This window comes from Bidens hawaiensis, unplaced genomic scaffold (assembly GCF_021521415.1).
Source record: "Bidens hawaiensis isolate Kalapana, Puna unplaced genomic scaffold, B.hawaiensis_p1.1 tig00022616_1, whole genome shotgun sequence".
Classification (NCBI taxonomy): Eukaryota; Viridiplantae; Streptophyta; class Magnoliopsida; order Asterales; family Asteraceae; genus Bidens; species Bidens hawaiensis.
The window spans coordinates 1-13843 of record NW_027493528.1 but is presented as its reverse complement, the minus strand read 5'-3'; the positions used below and the strand labels follow the sequence as shown (position 1 = coordinate 13843).

Here is a 13843-nt window from a genome sequence, read left to right as displayed (position 1 = left end):
TTAGGTCCCTTCGTTTGAGCATGGGGATGAGCGACAGGGGTGTCATCTTTCTTTTGTCTCTTACTGCCCCCTGCGCCTGATTTCCCCTTAGCTTTGCGCTTTAGTAGGGGCGCCTCCTCTTCCTCCTCCTCCTCCTCCTCCTCCTCCTCCGCGAGCTCCAGCTCGTAGTTCTCCAGCCCATCTACAATACATGTAACACAAGTGTTAGCAAAATTTGGTATTCTCAAGGAATAAACATAAGTGTGAAGGCTTACCAGGCGCGTCGCCATCAAAGTCAAATTCCAGATCCACTGGGATGAACATGTCATCGAAGCGATCTGGGAAACCAACCTCCCCAGCGCCAAGCGCGACGGAGCCACCCTCCACTTGATCATCATAAGCGGCGTGGATATAATCCTTGGTGACTGCGCAAAAACAAGTCAACTGATATCAGAAAAAGAATTATGTTCGCGCAGAAAAAGAAATAAAGCAATGAAATAAACTTACACAACCCGTCGACTTGGATAACGGGCACAAGTGCGCTGTCGGTCCACAGCTTACTCATGCCGACCCCAACCAGCGCCTCCTCGCGAATTTTCTTGGCGGGGGATGGTTCGGTGGTCAGTTTCTTAACCCAAGCGCCGGTTGGGTTCTTAATAACATCCGCATCCGCGGGCGCAGAATCGATCGCGCGCATCGTCATGCGGATGGGGATTACGCCAGCCCTAATGTAAAAGAACCTCTCAGACCAGTCATGAAGGCTCTTGAATGAAACAGTGGAGCACTTAACCTTCTGACTGCGAGGAATAAAGGAGATCCAAGAATCTTGGATCTTGGGCTTGTAAAAAAATTGAAAGCGCCGAGGGGTGGGCTCCTCGCGCTGTGATTTGCACATGAACTCGAAATGAGTCATGCGCACGAGTCCAAACGGATGGACTTGGGATATATGAATCCCGAAAAAACGTAACACCGCGCCTACAAACCTTGTCATCGGAAGACGAAGGTTGCAGTGGGTGAAAAAATGGGTGTACAGTGAAATATAGCCGGGAGGCGGGTCCGCCGCAGTTTGCCCGGCCCCAGGCAACATGCAGCCAAACAGGGTGGGAAAACCCTGAGAGGCGATGAGGCTGTCGAGATCGACCTGCCTCAATTTGCAGGGGATTTCATTCCACCTTTTGGTGGCCTTGGTCCTCCCTACTTCCTCCGATGTGGTCTCAACAACCCTCTTCCCCTTCCCCTTTTGCTTCAATGTCGACATTACCACAGATTTCACACGGCGTCTTCGAGAGGCAATAGAGGTGATTGAGGGGCTAGACGAGTCTCAACTATCAGACATACAACTGCAGCAGCAGATAATCGAAGTTTCGAAACGATGAAAACACTCAATTCAGAATATGAAAGACAGAAATTCGAAAATTAGTAACAATGAAGATGAAGATAAAAAATTTCCTAAGGACCTGCTTTTATAGGCCCAGGAGAGAGAAAAGTGGTAACTGATGGGATTTCACGCGCCCCCCACTCGCAGGTGTAAGCCAACGAGGGCGCGGCACGTGTCCCAAACACTGTTGAGGGGACATAAAAACGTAACGGACCTGCTCACGGAGCAGAGACGCGCCCCCACTCGCAGGTGCAAACCAATGAGAGCGCGACACGTGTTCCAGACAGCTGTGCGAAGGGACATGAAAGGCAACTGTAGCACCTCGAGCACACGAAACTGACACGTTTACGGCGCACGACACCACCAACCAACCACGTGTTTGGACCCTTCGTTTCAACCAAATGGATAGAACTTCGCGCAACCATGAAAACAACCAAGAAAACGACAAAACCCCTTTAAAAGACCAAATCAGTAAGTCTAATATCTATCTTACCGCGCTCGCGCGAGATAAGACACACATTAGACTAGGGGGGCTTGAAGAGGTATGTACCCGCCTCAACACCGAGCAAGGCGGGTCAACCCACAAGATAAACACATTATGAAGGCACAAAGCCAAAACCTATGCGCATGGCGCATACAAAACATGCTCAGGCATCATATGCCCAGGCACACATATGCTCGCGCATCACATATGCGCGCGGCGCATATCACATGCTCGTGCATATCACATCTGCCCAGGCACACATATGCTCGCGCATCACATATGCGCGCGGCGCACCAGCGCGCGGCGCATATCACATGCTCGTGCATATCACATCTGCGCATGAAATATCTGCGCGTGAGAATAAAGAGAAGACCTCGCGCATCCTCAGGATGGGCGCATATCACACATGCACATAATCGACCTCGTCCTTATCCAAATCAGGATTAGGGCAACCTTGATTGTGCACGTCAGACAACCTTCCAGAAGGCATCTTTTTAAGGAATAAGAATATGCTGATGTTGACAGCTGCCAAATGAAAGGTCGACAACTCAGCATGACACATGTGCTACCACGTGATTACAACCAACGAGAAAGCGCCAGGTGTCCCAGAGGACACGTGGCGCAGTGCGATTGGAGGAGGCCAACGAGGTTGAGCCTAATCAGTGGAAACCCTAGCACTATAAATACAGCATCAACTCCACTTTGATGGACATTCATACTCAATCATTGACAGTTACAGACACATTGATTCACATTGAAGCATATTCAATCACACAATCATACAGAGTAACATACAGTATTCAGCTATTAAGCCATACTCTCCCAATTCCCTCACTCTTACATTATTATCTTCTCCTACACATACTTATTCTCACGCCGGAGGGTTACCCCAAAGAGGACCCCTCTGTCCCTTTCTGAGGGGTAAGTAACGGCGCTGTTCATTTTGTAGGTGGAAGAACACTGATCCAGAAGAACCATCGGTGAAATAGTATAATCACACCCGAGGAAAGTAGTTCTGCTACCAGTGAGCAGATCCACGTTTCTTCAAATCTCTTAATATGTTATTGACATGAGATTATATTCATAGAGTTTTCAGTATATGTGCATTTGATTGAGCAATTAAATAAAGTTTAGTTAAAGTTGGTGTTCAGGATGTGAGGGGCTCTTATTTTTGTGGCACTTCGACTCGATCGCAAGATCTTTGGTAAACCACTTAACGGACACACGATTAGCTTCGTCACATCAAAGATGTTCCTATCACAAGCTCAGACGTAAGAGTGTTTTATGATTATGTCTGAAGAGAAGATATTGGTTTAGTCGTAGTAATTGAATGTCCCTTCTGGCCTTGTTTTCAAATGTTTCATTTATAGAACTATGTGGCTTGAGCTCTCATATAAGATAATTAAAATTTAAAGCTCAACAGGGCTAAATGAACTTCTCATATGAGACTCAAGTTAGATAATCTTCATTTGAGGCTCAAGCCACTATAGTCTATAAATACAACATTCCCACGGTTGTGTTGTAAACAAAACGGCTTTGGGTTACACCCAACTAGGGTTGTTCAAAAAGCTCACGGCTCGCTCAATACAAGCTAAAAAAATTTGATTTAAAGCAATCTGAGTTGAGTTGGCTTATTTTTGTAACCAAGCCAAACTCACCCCAAGCCCGGCTCGTTGGCTCGATCTTATGCTCATTTAACTTCAAAATCTAGCTAGAGCCTAACTTAGCTGCCTCATTTAATTTCAAGCTCGAACCCATCCTGACTCGACTCGTGACAGGGAATCCAAGTTTGTAATTTTTGAAAATGTGGAAGTCACTTTTTAGCAATTTATAAATTAGTTGTGCAGTTTTAATTTGGGAAGCTTTTTTATAGGCTGGTTTGTTAATATCATATCTCACAAACGAAAAGACCAATTGAGTTGATTCCACCTCTGGAAATTAATACATTGAATGTGGAATCTAACCCAATTGGCCTTGCATTAACTGGATTGACCATGTAACGAGACTAGCCAAAAACTTTTTGTTGAGCATGATAATGACTGCTATGTACCTACTGGGTTGTTTTGATTCTTGTGATAAACCGTATATGCTAAAAATATAATAAAAATATTTTTACATCCCTACACTTGTTTTCGAACAAATAGTATTTTGAGACTCGCCACACATTCATCATCAAAACCTGTAAACCCATGGAAAACCACTTCCCCAAACGCCTCAGATTATCCCAACCATTACCGAACCGAAGGACTCAACAGAGGAACGAACCATGCTTGAAGTTTCAAAGAGGCAGTTGCAGTTACGGTGACCGTTGTTGCTTCCTTCATTCCGGTGTCGACAAACGGCTGCAAGATCTGAAAACTCGGTTTTGCTGGAGGTACATGAATGGTGAGGAGTGTCAGTACGGTGACAAGTGTCATTTCATTCATGTGAATGTTAATGAAGTTGGTGACCACCAGCGGAAGCACCTTCCATGGAGGAAGAAGCTGTGTATTAGATGGATGACCACTGGTAATTGTAAGTATGGTCACAATTGCTGCTATGCTCATGGAGTTTCAGGTGTTGAGAATAGGAATTGGATAATTAATTAGGTGCTTAGATTCACATTCCCCTAAATTCGATCGATAATTAGGTTTAATGCAACTTAGTCTACATATTGTGATTGTTATGAAAATATGAATAAAGGAGCTCGTGTACACGTTTAACTTTGTTGAAACTAATTGATGTGACGATGAAGTTATACGACTCGTATGATGTCGCTTATACGGCTAGTATGATTGTATGGAAAAGTTATACGGGCTTGTATGAAATTGAAAAAAAATAAAAGGTGTTATATGAGTTGTCATATGGGCCCGTATAACTTTTACTGATGTGACAATGGTGTGTTGTTTCAGAAGTTATAATGTGTGTGATGTGATTGTTTGGTATACAGCTAGCGTGATGTGACATGTTATGGGCCAAATAACAAAGAAAATTTGTTAACACGAGCATGCATAACTTTATTAAAGCTGACTGATGTGACAATGTTGTGTTGTGTCAAAAGTTGTACGGCACGTATGATGTTACGAATCTATGATTTGCAAAATTTTAAACAGGTCGTATAAACTCATAGGGCCCATATGATTTGACATGAACTAAATTGTTAAAAATTCACAATCATATTTGTCAACACTCAAACTGATTGATCATAAACTGTGATTGCTCATAACATGTGATCGACCTTTTCTGGATGATTCCATAACGTAAATAGTTTCCATCTGCATATGGAACCCGTAACTGTTTCTTCATGTTGATGATTATAGATTAAGTTTTCTAACTAGACCAAAGTTTGATTATGTTCTTGATGTATAAAGATGTCTTTATGTTGATAACTATTCTAATGCCCAAATTCTGCCATGAAAATGGCACCAAATCCGTTACTTGGTTCACTAATTCTTGCTTTTGGCATTCACAGAACTGCAAAATCAAGGACTCAATTATGCAGGAGGTGGACTGTGCAAATTGGTTGATAAAAAAGTGGAGGGGAAACTGTTGAAAGTTAAGTGGCAAAACCATGAGAAGATAAGTGGAGTTTATGCTGACTGGATCGATGACATGCCGATTGTGTTTCATACCGTATAGTTCCACATAGGCAATGGTTTTTAAGTATAAGAGTTTATCTCTATAATCATGAATGGTATCAAGATATCTAGTATAAGCAGTACATGAAATACTAATCCACTAATTACTCTCTTTTGTTATATATGTGACTGTTAAGAACCTCTAATGCCAGATTGACCAAATTAATGAATCCAATGTGCCAAAAGTGTTCCCTGAGTCCAATGGGTCCACACATTTTTTTCAACTAAGGTCATAGGCTCCATGCCAGTTGAGTTAGACGTCAGGCTCACTGTATGGACTCCAGATGAGAGTGTATGCTCAAATGGGGTCCTATACTAGATGACCTCAGCTAGTTTATACACGTATACAACATAATGAACTTTGAATTTGGTTCAAGCAAATGGACGGAGTTCAGTTGTCTTCGCTGCCTTAGCCAGATGTGGGTAAAAGCTGACAGGATTCATGGCGGAGGTGTGGTGGTCTGGGAGCTAGGAGAGGGCGGTAAATGTAATATGATTGTAAGTGGCAGCTGAATAAGGAAACATATTTACAAGTAACACGCGTGCGGGTGTTAAAGGGTGCGTGTTTATACAAGGAAATTGGTTCGGGCATGTTGTGGAGAAGAGATGAAAATTATGAGATTGAACGGGTATGGAATAATTGAAGATTGTAATCGGGTAAATAGTCAGTAGTGAACAAGTCGAAAATTACCCGATCAAAGGAGTTTTTCTTCACCCGAATCTCACACTAATGGATAAAAATCAATCAATCTCTTGATAAATTTTCTTAGCTTAACAGCTAAATGGATCAAAATCAATCTCTTGATAAACTTTTGTGCTTTGAGTATTGACAAACATAAGGCGTATATTTAACCATGTCAGAAGGCAACCTTAATCATGAGTACTTTTAAAATCTACTAATCCAAATACGACCACTTAACTCATCTATCTAAATTAGCCGGACAGCTGTACTGGGGACGCAAATGAGTTGTCGATTGGCATGTTTAATTAAACATGTGATGGGTCAATCTATTTAATTAAAAGGATTAAACAAGTCAACACCCACATATGACCTATTTAATTAAATAAGTTAAAAATATCAACCTAAACACGACATGTTTAACTATACATGTAAAACAGTCAAGGTGAACACATGTCTATCATAGATAGATATGACAACCTAAAACCTGTTTATTTTCGTGTTGTCTTTTGAGCCGGGTCAGAATTGCCACCCCTAAACTCATGGTCATAGCTTTTCAGCATTAAGTCCGCATTTGATGCTAATCCACGCAAGTTTACAACAAATTCAAACTTAAAATTGCATAATCTATCAGAATACAAAACATCACACTTCTACATAACCCCATGGTCCCCATGGATATCAATAACTTCTAACAACCGTAAAAAGCAGAAAATGTGAAGTTATTTTATTACCCTTTTACCCTCATAGGTATCTCCTTGCAAGGGCTCGGACCTTTGTATCAAAATGTGAAGAGGTAACACGAGATCCAGGTAGGTAGAGAGGATTCAGAAGAATCTGCAAGACGTTAAACAGTAACTAAATTAAAGAATATCTTTGATTTATATGTTTATTAAAACCAAAATGTAACGAATTTTCACTTTTTTGCCTTTGTAAGATAAAAATGGTTTGCTACTGCATATGATACAGGTAACCTTCTATAGCAAGTAAAATGGGGACACGGGAGTCGGGACACTGCCATGTCATCCATCATTTTACATCACTATTTACCTTCTACTGAAGGTTACTTGCATACAAAGGTAAAAGAACCCGAAAGCATGTGACATACAATGAATAAAGACAATTTTTTTCTTGCATTCAATTCAATCCAATTTTTATTTTTTTTAAACTATAAAATCTTTAAACACTTGATAAGGTAAACTTGCCTTTATATAAAGCTCATGGACCTCTTGAAAGAAGCTCTTAATTCCATCATCATTACGGGAGTCATGAAGCAACATCAATCGTGTATGTAAAGCTCGAGTCAAGAAAATTATTTATATAGAAAGATAAAAAAAATTCACAAATTATACTATTGAAAACAAAAAACAATTAAACAAGCAAGAAGGATATGACCCGCTGTCACGTAAACCGACACCACCAAATCATTGAACCTGTCAATTGATTTTAAAAACCTGGAAACAGAATAAGTTGAAATAAATATTTTATCATCATCATACGATTGTTAGAAAGGGTGATTATGAGTCTTACATAGCACTTGTAGTCCACGCAAGATCCTGTACAACATCCAAGGCTGCATGAAGGATGAACTGATGCTGATGTGCAGCTTCTTCTTTCTAAATTGTCATTTCAAATTATGAGTTTCTTAATCAATACGGGTGCTCTAGAAAATCTTTATATAGTTCATAATAGCTAACAGATGTGAATTTCCAAAGTTTGAAACTTAAAACATGGTTGCATAGGTTATAAGATTTACGGAAGGAAAACTGTTATATAGTAACTGATTGATAAAATTCACAAGTATAAGTTATTAAAAGAAAACATACTTTAGGAGCAGTCCCAACTTCGGCCTCGTATATAGGAATATCATTTCTGCTAACGATCATAAAGCATGCTGTGCTAGCCATTCTGGTCCACTAAACAACTAAAAGTGGACTAGATTATATGCATATCTGCAACAAGATGATGAAGCAAGTGTTAGATATATTATATAACCAATTTTGAGTAAATATACATACATCTATGATGAAATACACTTGCAAATAAAAGTTCTCTCTCAAATGCAAACTTGATCCTAAAAATCAAAGGTTAACTAAGTGAAATCACAAAGGTTATCTATCTAGTGTGTACCTTTAAACTAGTATGTATCATGATTCAATTCCATATACTCAAATTTGATCTTAAGCAGAGATAACTACTACTACATCTTAATAATTTCATAAACACCTAGAAAATTAAGAAAAAAAGAAACCCTAACGAATACCAAAGAAGATCAGATGAGATGCATTATTATCAAGGTTATATATATATATATATTTAATTGCTTATAATATGTGAATGATCGATCATAAAAGGTATGAGCAGAGACACGTACAGTGTAATTTGATCCGCGAAGAAGCCTTTTCTCCGATCCCCTTGGCTTGGGTCAAGTATAAAGTATGAAAATCAAACTTACAGTGAAACCCCTCTAAGTTAACTTTTTACATTATCGGTATACAAGTATTATCATCCGAATATATGCAATTTTCGTGGTTCCCATAGATCACCCATTATTATCTATAGTTAGTGTAGCATGTTGGGGAACTTCGGAACTGAATAACTTGGATTATTTGAGAGTCGTATGCACTTTTAGATTGAAACTATTTGGTGGTTCTCCGATCAATTAATCGGATAAAACTTATATGCGAAGAGAACTTTGATACGTGTCTACTGCCTAGCCATGTTTCCCTCTTCTTCAGTATTCCATAATTCATGTTTTCGTTAGTTGGTTGTTAGTTTTATGTTAGTGGGATAGTGCATGTACCAGGTAGTTTTCTTTTGTAGTTTTTCATTGTAAGCTTATTTTAAGGTATGACCATTAGTGTTTTATTAAGAAGAAAATTAACAAAGTTTTATGGTCTATTTCTCTCTAATGTTTCTCGGAGTTCAACCTGCTCAAAGGGTTATATCTTGGGAGATTGTCGATCTCGAATCCGACTACTATCAAACTTCATATGTGATTTTGCAGTGAAACAATACCAGAGAGTATGACAAAAAACTATCGAATTTTTATATCAGGGATTAGTATTTGAAAACTGTCAAAACTCAAAGGCCAGTGACACTACACCTTGGACACTGCTGCTAAGGCTATGTGTAGTGGAGGGGCTACAAATGGGGGCGAATTATGACACGTGCCGCTCAGTCAGCAAAGGGGGCGAATTTGTTTTGGGATGTAATGGTGTAGGGGTTACAAATTGGGCCCACAGTATCTTTTTTTATTATTTTCTTTTTATAATTAAACTAATCAAATAAAAACCAATTTCTTCAAATAATTATATAAAAATGCATTAATATTAAAAAGAAATACAAAAAAATACATAACTAAAAAAAATACATAACTAAAAATATAAAAAAAACATATAGCTCAACATATACATATATACACACACACACAACATATATACATATACATATATACACACACACAACATATATACATATACATATACACACACAACATATATACATATACAAATAGTAATATAATATATATATATATGTACATATATATATCTTACACATACATATATATATAATAATAATATAAACAAATAAAACAACAGACATGCTGAGCGAGAAAAAGACCCCGCCCCCGCCCCTTATCGCCTGGGGGAACGGTGTTCTAGCCCCATTTCGCCCAAAAATCGCCTGAGCCCACGCTCACTACACATGGCCTAAGGGTGTTGTCACCTTGAAACCCCCGTTCGTTAGGAGAAGCATTATAATAAACTCAAACAAGTGTGCACCGACACCTCCCAACTTGTTTAATGTATATTGTGATTAATTGATCGACGGGTCAATCAAATTACACTAAAATATATAACATAGACGTGTAGCACCTCAAAAAAATAACATTAAATGCACCCATTATTCCAACTTATCAAACTCATTTTGACGAAGTTTACATAAAACTAAGGTAGCGTTTGGTATGCAGAAATGGAATGACCCATTATGAGGGAATGGAAAATAGTATGTTTGGTTGACCAAAGAAATGAAATGACCCATTACATAGTCCATTCCATTCCCTCTAAAATACCTCAATTTCATTCCATCCATACCCCATATTTTTTTATCATTCCATTCCCTCCTTCACCCTACATAACCTCCACCACCCTCCCAACATCAACACCCACCACCGCCACTGCCACCAGCCACCACCATCACCGTCCACCGCCGCCACCAACCATCGCCATCGGTGGCAGCTACTGAGCATAGCCAGTCGCCCGCCGCATATATCAACCATCACCCCACCATCACACATGCCGTCCACCGTCACCGCTGCCCACCGCCGCCGCCACTGCCACCAATCACCACCATCTACGTCCTCCGCCACCACCACCCACCTCCACAAACCATTGCCATCAGTGCCAGCCACCCGCCGCATCCATCAATCATCACCCCACCATCACACACGCCGCCCACCGTCATCGTTGCCCACCACCACCTCCACCGCCACCGCTCCCACCACCACTCACTATCATTTTAATTTTATTTTTTTTTACCTACCAACAATACAAAATAATGATTCATTTCATTCCCATGTGGTAACCAAACATTTCATTGGAATGGTAATAACCCATTCCATTCCTTTGTCCATTCCATTCCGTTATCCATTCCGTTATCCATTCCATTACCCCATACCAAACAAACCCTAACGTAAAGAATTTAGAGCATCATTTTCAATTAGAATTTATAGACCTTTTTAAGAGTGTTTGCCTTGAATTACTTTCATACCAATTGCTCCATTCCAAAAACCCTCAAACCAAACACACCTTTCATTCAGAATTTCATATCAGTTGGTTGTTGCATCACCCATGAGTCATCAATAAACAGGCAACCAAAACCTTTAAACAAATGGGTTACAACTCTTATGACCAAATCTTGGACGATTCTTATTTTCTTTAATATCGAAGCTATGACATTTGAGGGACCAAAAAATCTTAACTGGTTTGAAATCATCTTAAAACTTTGTTGTCATCGAACACCCAGCTTAGGGCACCCATTAGCAAGTGGTAAGTCCACGTTGTCAATGGTCCTAAATGTCCGTTTCACCATCTTATCAACATACAAAGTTCCATCTAAATGATCACACTCGTGTTGTAGAATACGAGCCTGCCACCCACAGGCATCCACCTTTATGGGCTTCCCATCTCGGCCCAGCCCGTTAACCTCAACCTCTAGGGACCTTTCCACCAATGCTCTATATCCATCAACACTGCAAAACTCACACCAACAAACAACCATTAGATCACTACCATCTCGATCGATGTGTTACAATAATGTTAAGATGGTATTTAGATGTGAAAGTTGAAATCTATCGTTGCGATTAAAGTACATATAATCAAAATTCAATATACATAATTGGCAGGTCAATAATTATCTCGATGCTTATCAAAATCCAATTCCCATTTTACCAAACCCAAAGTTATGTACTAGGGGTGGAAATCTTGACCCATTCTTCAAGCAATATGTTAATTTGCATGTGGGTTCATTAACCGGTCAAAGCAGGTCACGCTTATATAACTTCCTCACTTAAAACGGGTCGAAATTGGTATTAAATGAGCCAATGAAGTAGAAATAATGTATTAAATACAAAAACTAAATTACTACAATAAATATATTAATAATCTAAATAATGAATTAAATTTTTTTGAAAATTGTACGTATCAACACTTAATACACTTTGGCTCACATAAAGTTTAAAACGTTTTGACCTATAACACAGCCCTAAATTGCAGTCGATATCGGTGCTATAGCAGTGCTATAACGGTTATCGGACCTCTAGCAGAATATCAGTACCGATAATATCAGTGATATTGGACCAATATATCACCGATTTTCCCCCGATATCAGACTTTAAGTCTTAATTGTCAATTTTTAGTGTTTAATGTTAGTGTTTTAAGTCTTAATGAGTTCCTACTTGCTACAATTGTTAGTGTTAGTTGCAAAAGGTTAATCTGTTAATGGTAGAAGAGTATACATAATTGTTAGTATTAAGTTGCTATGCTATATATATATAAAGTTTGCACGATATTAAAAGTACCGATATCCCACCGTTATCTCACCGCGATAACCGATACCTCAAATATTGGTCCTTGACCGACATTCGATATTTTTCTGCATTAACTGCATAAACCCTAAATCCCTAATCCTTCCCATACCTTAGTAAATGAACTGAAATTGTCACAATGAGTAAACTCAATTCTCAAATATTTACTTTCTCGACCAGTTAGAGTTTTTCTTAATAAATGGAACGTGTAATCATACAAATTGCAGACTTGCAGTCAAAATGTTAAAGAAACTATCAATATGTTTAGAGTTTATTAATTAGATTGAAGGCCAGCGAACACACCTTAAGCAGCCTTCGAAAAAGAATGCTGATTTGTTGCCCTTCTTTTTGAGTTTCGGGTTCAAAATAACCTGCAATTTCAAGAATCCAATTAGAAAGCTTCAAAATCACAAACTGACATAAATTTTGCATACCAAAAGATCAAAAGGTCTTCTGTCTTGTTCCTTATTCTCTTCCTCTGGTGCATGTGATATATACTCTTTAGTATCCTCCAACACAATAATCTGCAAGGACCAAATTAAACCAATAATCTTCATTAATTAATTTCTGATTAATTAAACATAAACAATAAATAAATAAAAAAACTTTACTTTTAAAGGAATGCCAATTTGTGGAGCAGCAAAACCAACACCGGGTCGTCTCCTCATGACCTGCACCATATCATCAATTATCTTCTGGATCCGATCCGACCCGATTTCTTCAACCGGGACTTCCTTAGCGGGTTCGTGAAGAACCGGGTAACCGGCTTGCACAATACTCGGCAAGTGCATTATCTTCTTCTTTTAACCGAATAACCAGCTCGCCGGAGTCGAAGCGGTAGAAGAACTGAAGCCTTTATTAACGGCGGGAATGAATTGAGGGTTTAAGATGGGTTTATGTTGGGATGGGATAATTAGGGTTTTGGATTGAAGAAGAAATGGAAGCTTGACGTATTCTCCTACGGCGAGTGGTGTTGAAGTGAAACGTTGCGAAGGCCGCCGGATTACTTCCATCGCAGTTGATTTGATTGATTTAGCAATTCGGCGGTCGGAAATCAACTGGTTGCACATTTGGGCCTGCTGTTATTTTCTTATAAATGTTGTCTTTCATTTCATCAAAGGTGCACAAACCGGTCAACCAATTCCGAATATAGTCGGATGTTTTTTCCCGGTTTTTTTGGGTTTCGGGTAGGGTTGGGTTTTGACCGGGTATAGGTGGAACCGAGTCCGGGTCGGTTTCAGTTCCGGGTACAACTCCGGAGAGATACCCAAAGCCAGGTTCGTACCCGCGGGTAGGGTAGGGTATGGTCCGGTTCCAAGTAGGAATCGCCAGGTTGGTCCAGAACCAGTTTTTTTTGCGCACTTCTGATTTCATGTAGATATAGTTTTGTATTGTAGAGAATATGTAGTTGTTCATGATTGTTAGTTCAAATGGTCAAGGTGAGACAATCAAAAGCTTAATCTAAAGAGGAGGTCTTGATACAATGGAGGTTCCGGGTTGGGCTAGCGGGTTTGCACCATACGTGAGTTTCCTCTAGATGGTGGTCTCCCGTACTAAAATAATGGAGATGATCAGATGAGTTAGTAGTCCGTAAACGATCCAAATTATCGTTAAAAAA

The 13843-nt window shown here is 39.4% G+C and overlaps 2 protein-coding genes and 1 pseudogene across 2 annotated transcripts; 1 reads left to right on the top strand and 2 right to left on the bottom strand.

The window, feature by feature from the left end:
• Window positions 1-4030: 4030 nt before the first annotated feature.
• On the top strand, window positions 4031-5459 carry LOC143565927 (uncharacterized). The gene is made up of 2 exons (XM_077052760.1): window positions 4031-4349; window positions 5293-5459. Exons 1-2 carry the CDS (start codon window positions 4031-4033, stop codon window positions 5457-5459), a joined length of 486 nt encoding a protein of 161 aa, XP_076908875.1.
• A 1358-nt stretch (window positions 5460-6817) lies between these two features.
• Window positions 6818-8104, bottom strand: LOC143565926 (uncharacterized). The gene is made up of 5 exons (XM_077052759.1): window positions 7964-8104; window positions 7668-7753; window positions 7530-7591; window positions 7343-7428; window positions 6818-6974 (listed from the first exon to the last, which is right to left on the bottom strand). The coding sequence occupies exons 1-5, from the start codon at window positions 8042-8044 to the stop codon at window positions 6882-6884; spliced, it is 408 nt and encodes a 135-aa protein (XP_076908874.1). The 5' UTR covers window positions 8045-8104; the 3' UTR covers window positions 6818-6881.
• Window positions 8105-10940: 2836 nt separating this feature from the next.
• LOC143565925 (peptide deformylase 1A, chloroplastic-like) lies at window positions 10941-13295 on the bottom strand (annotated as a pseudogene).
• Window positions 13296-13843: the final 548 nt, after the last annotated feature.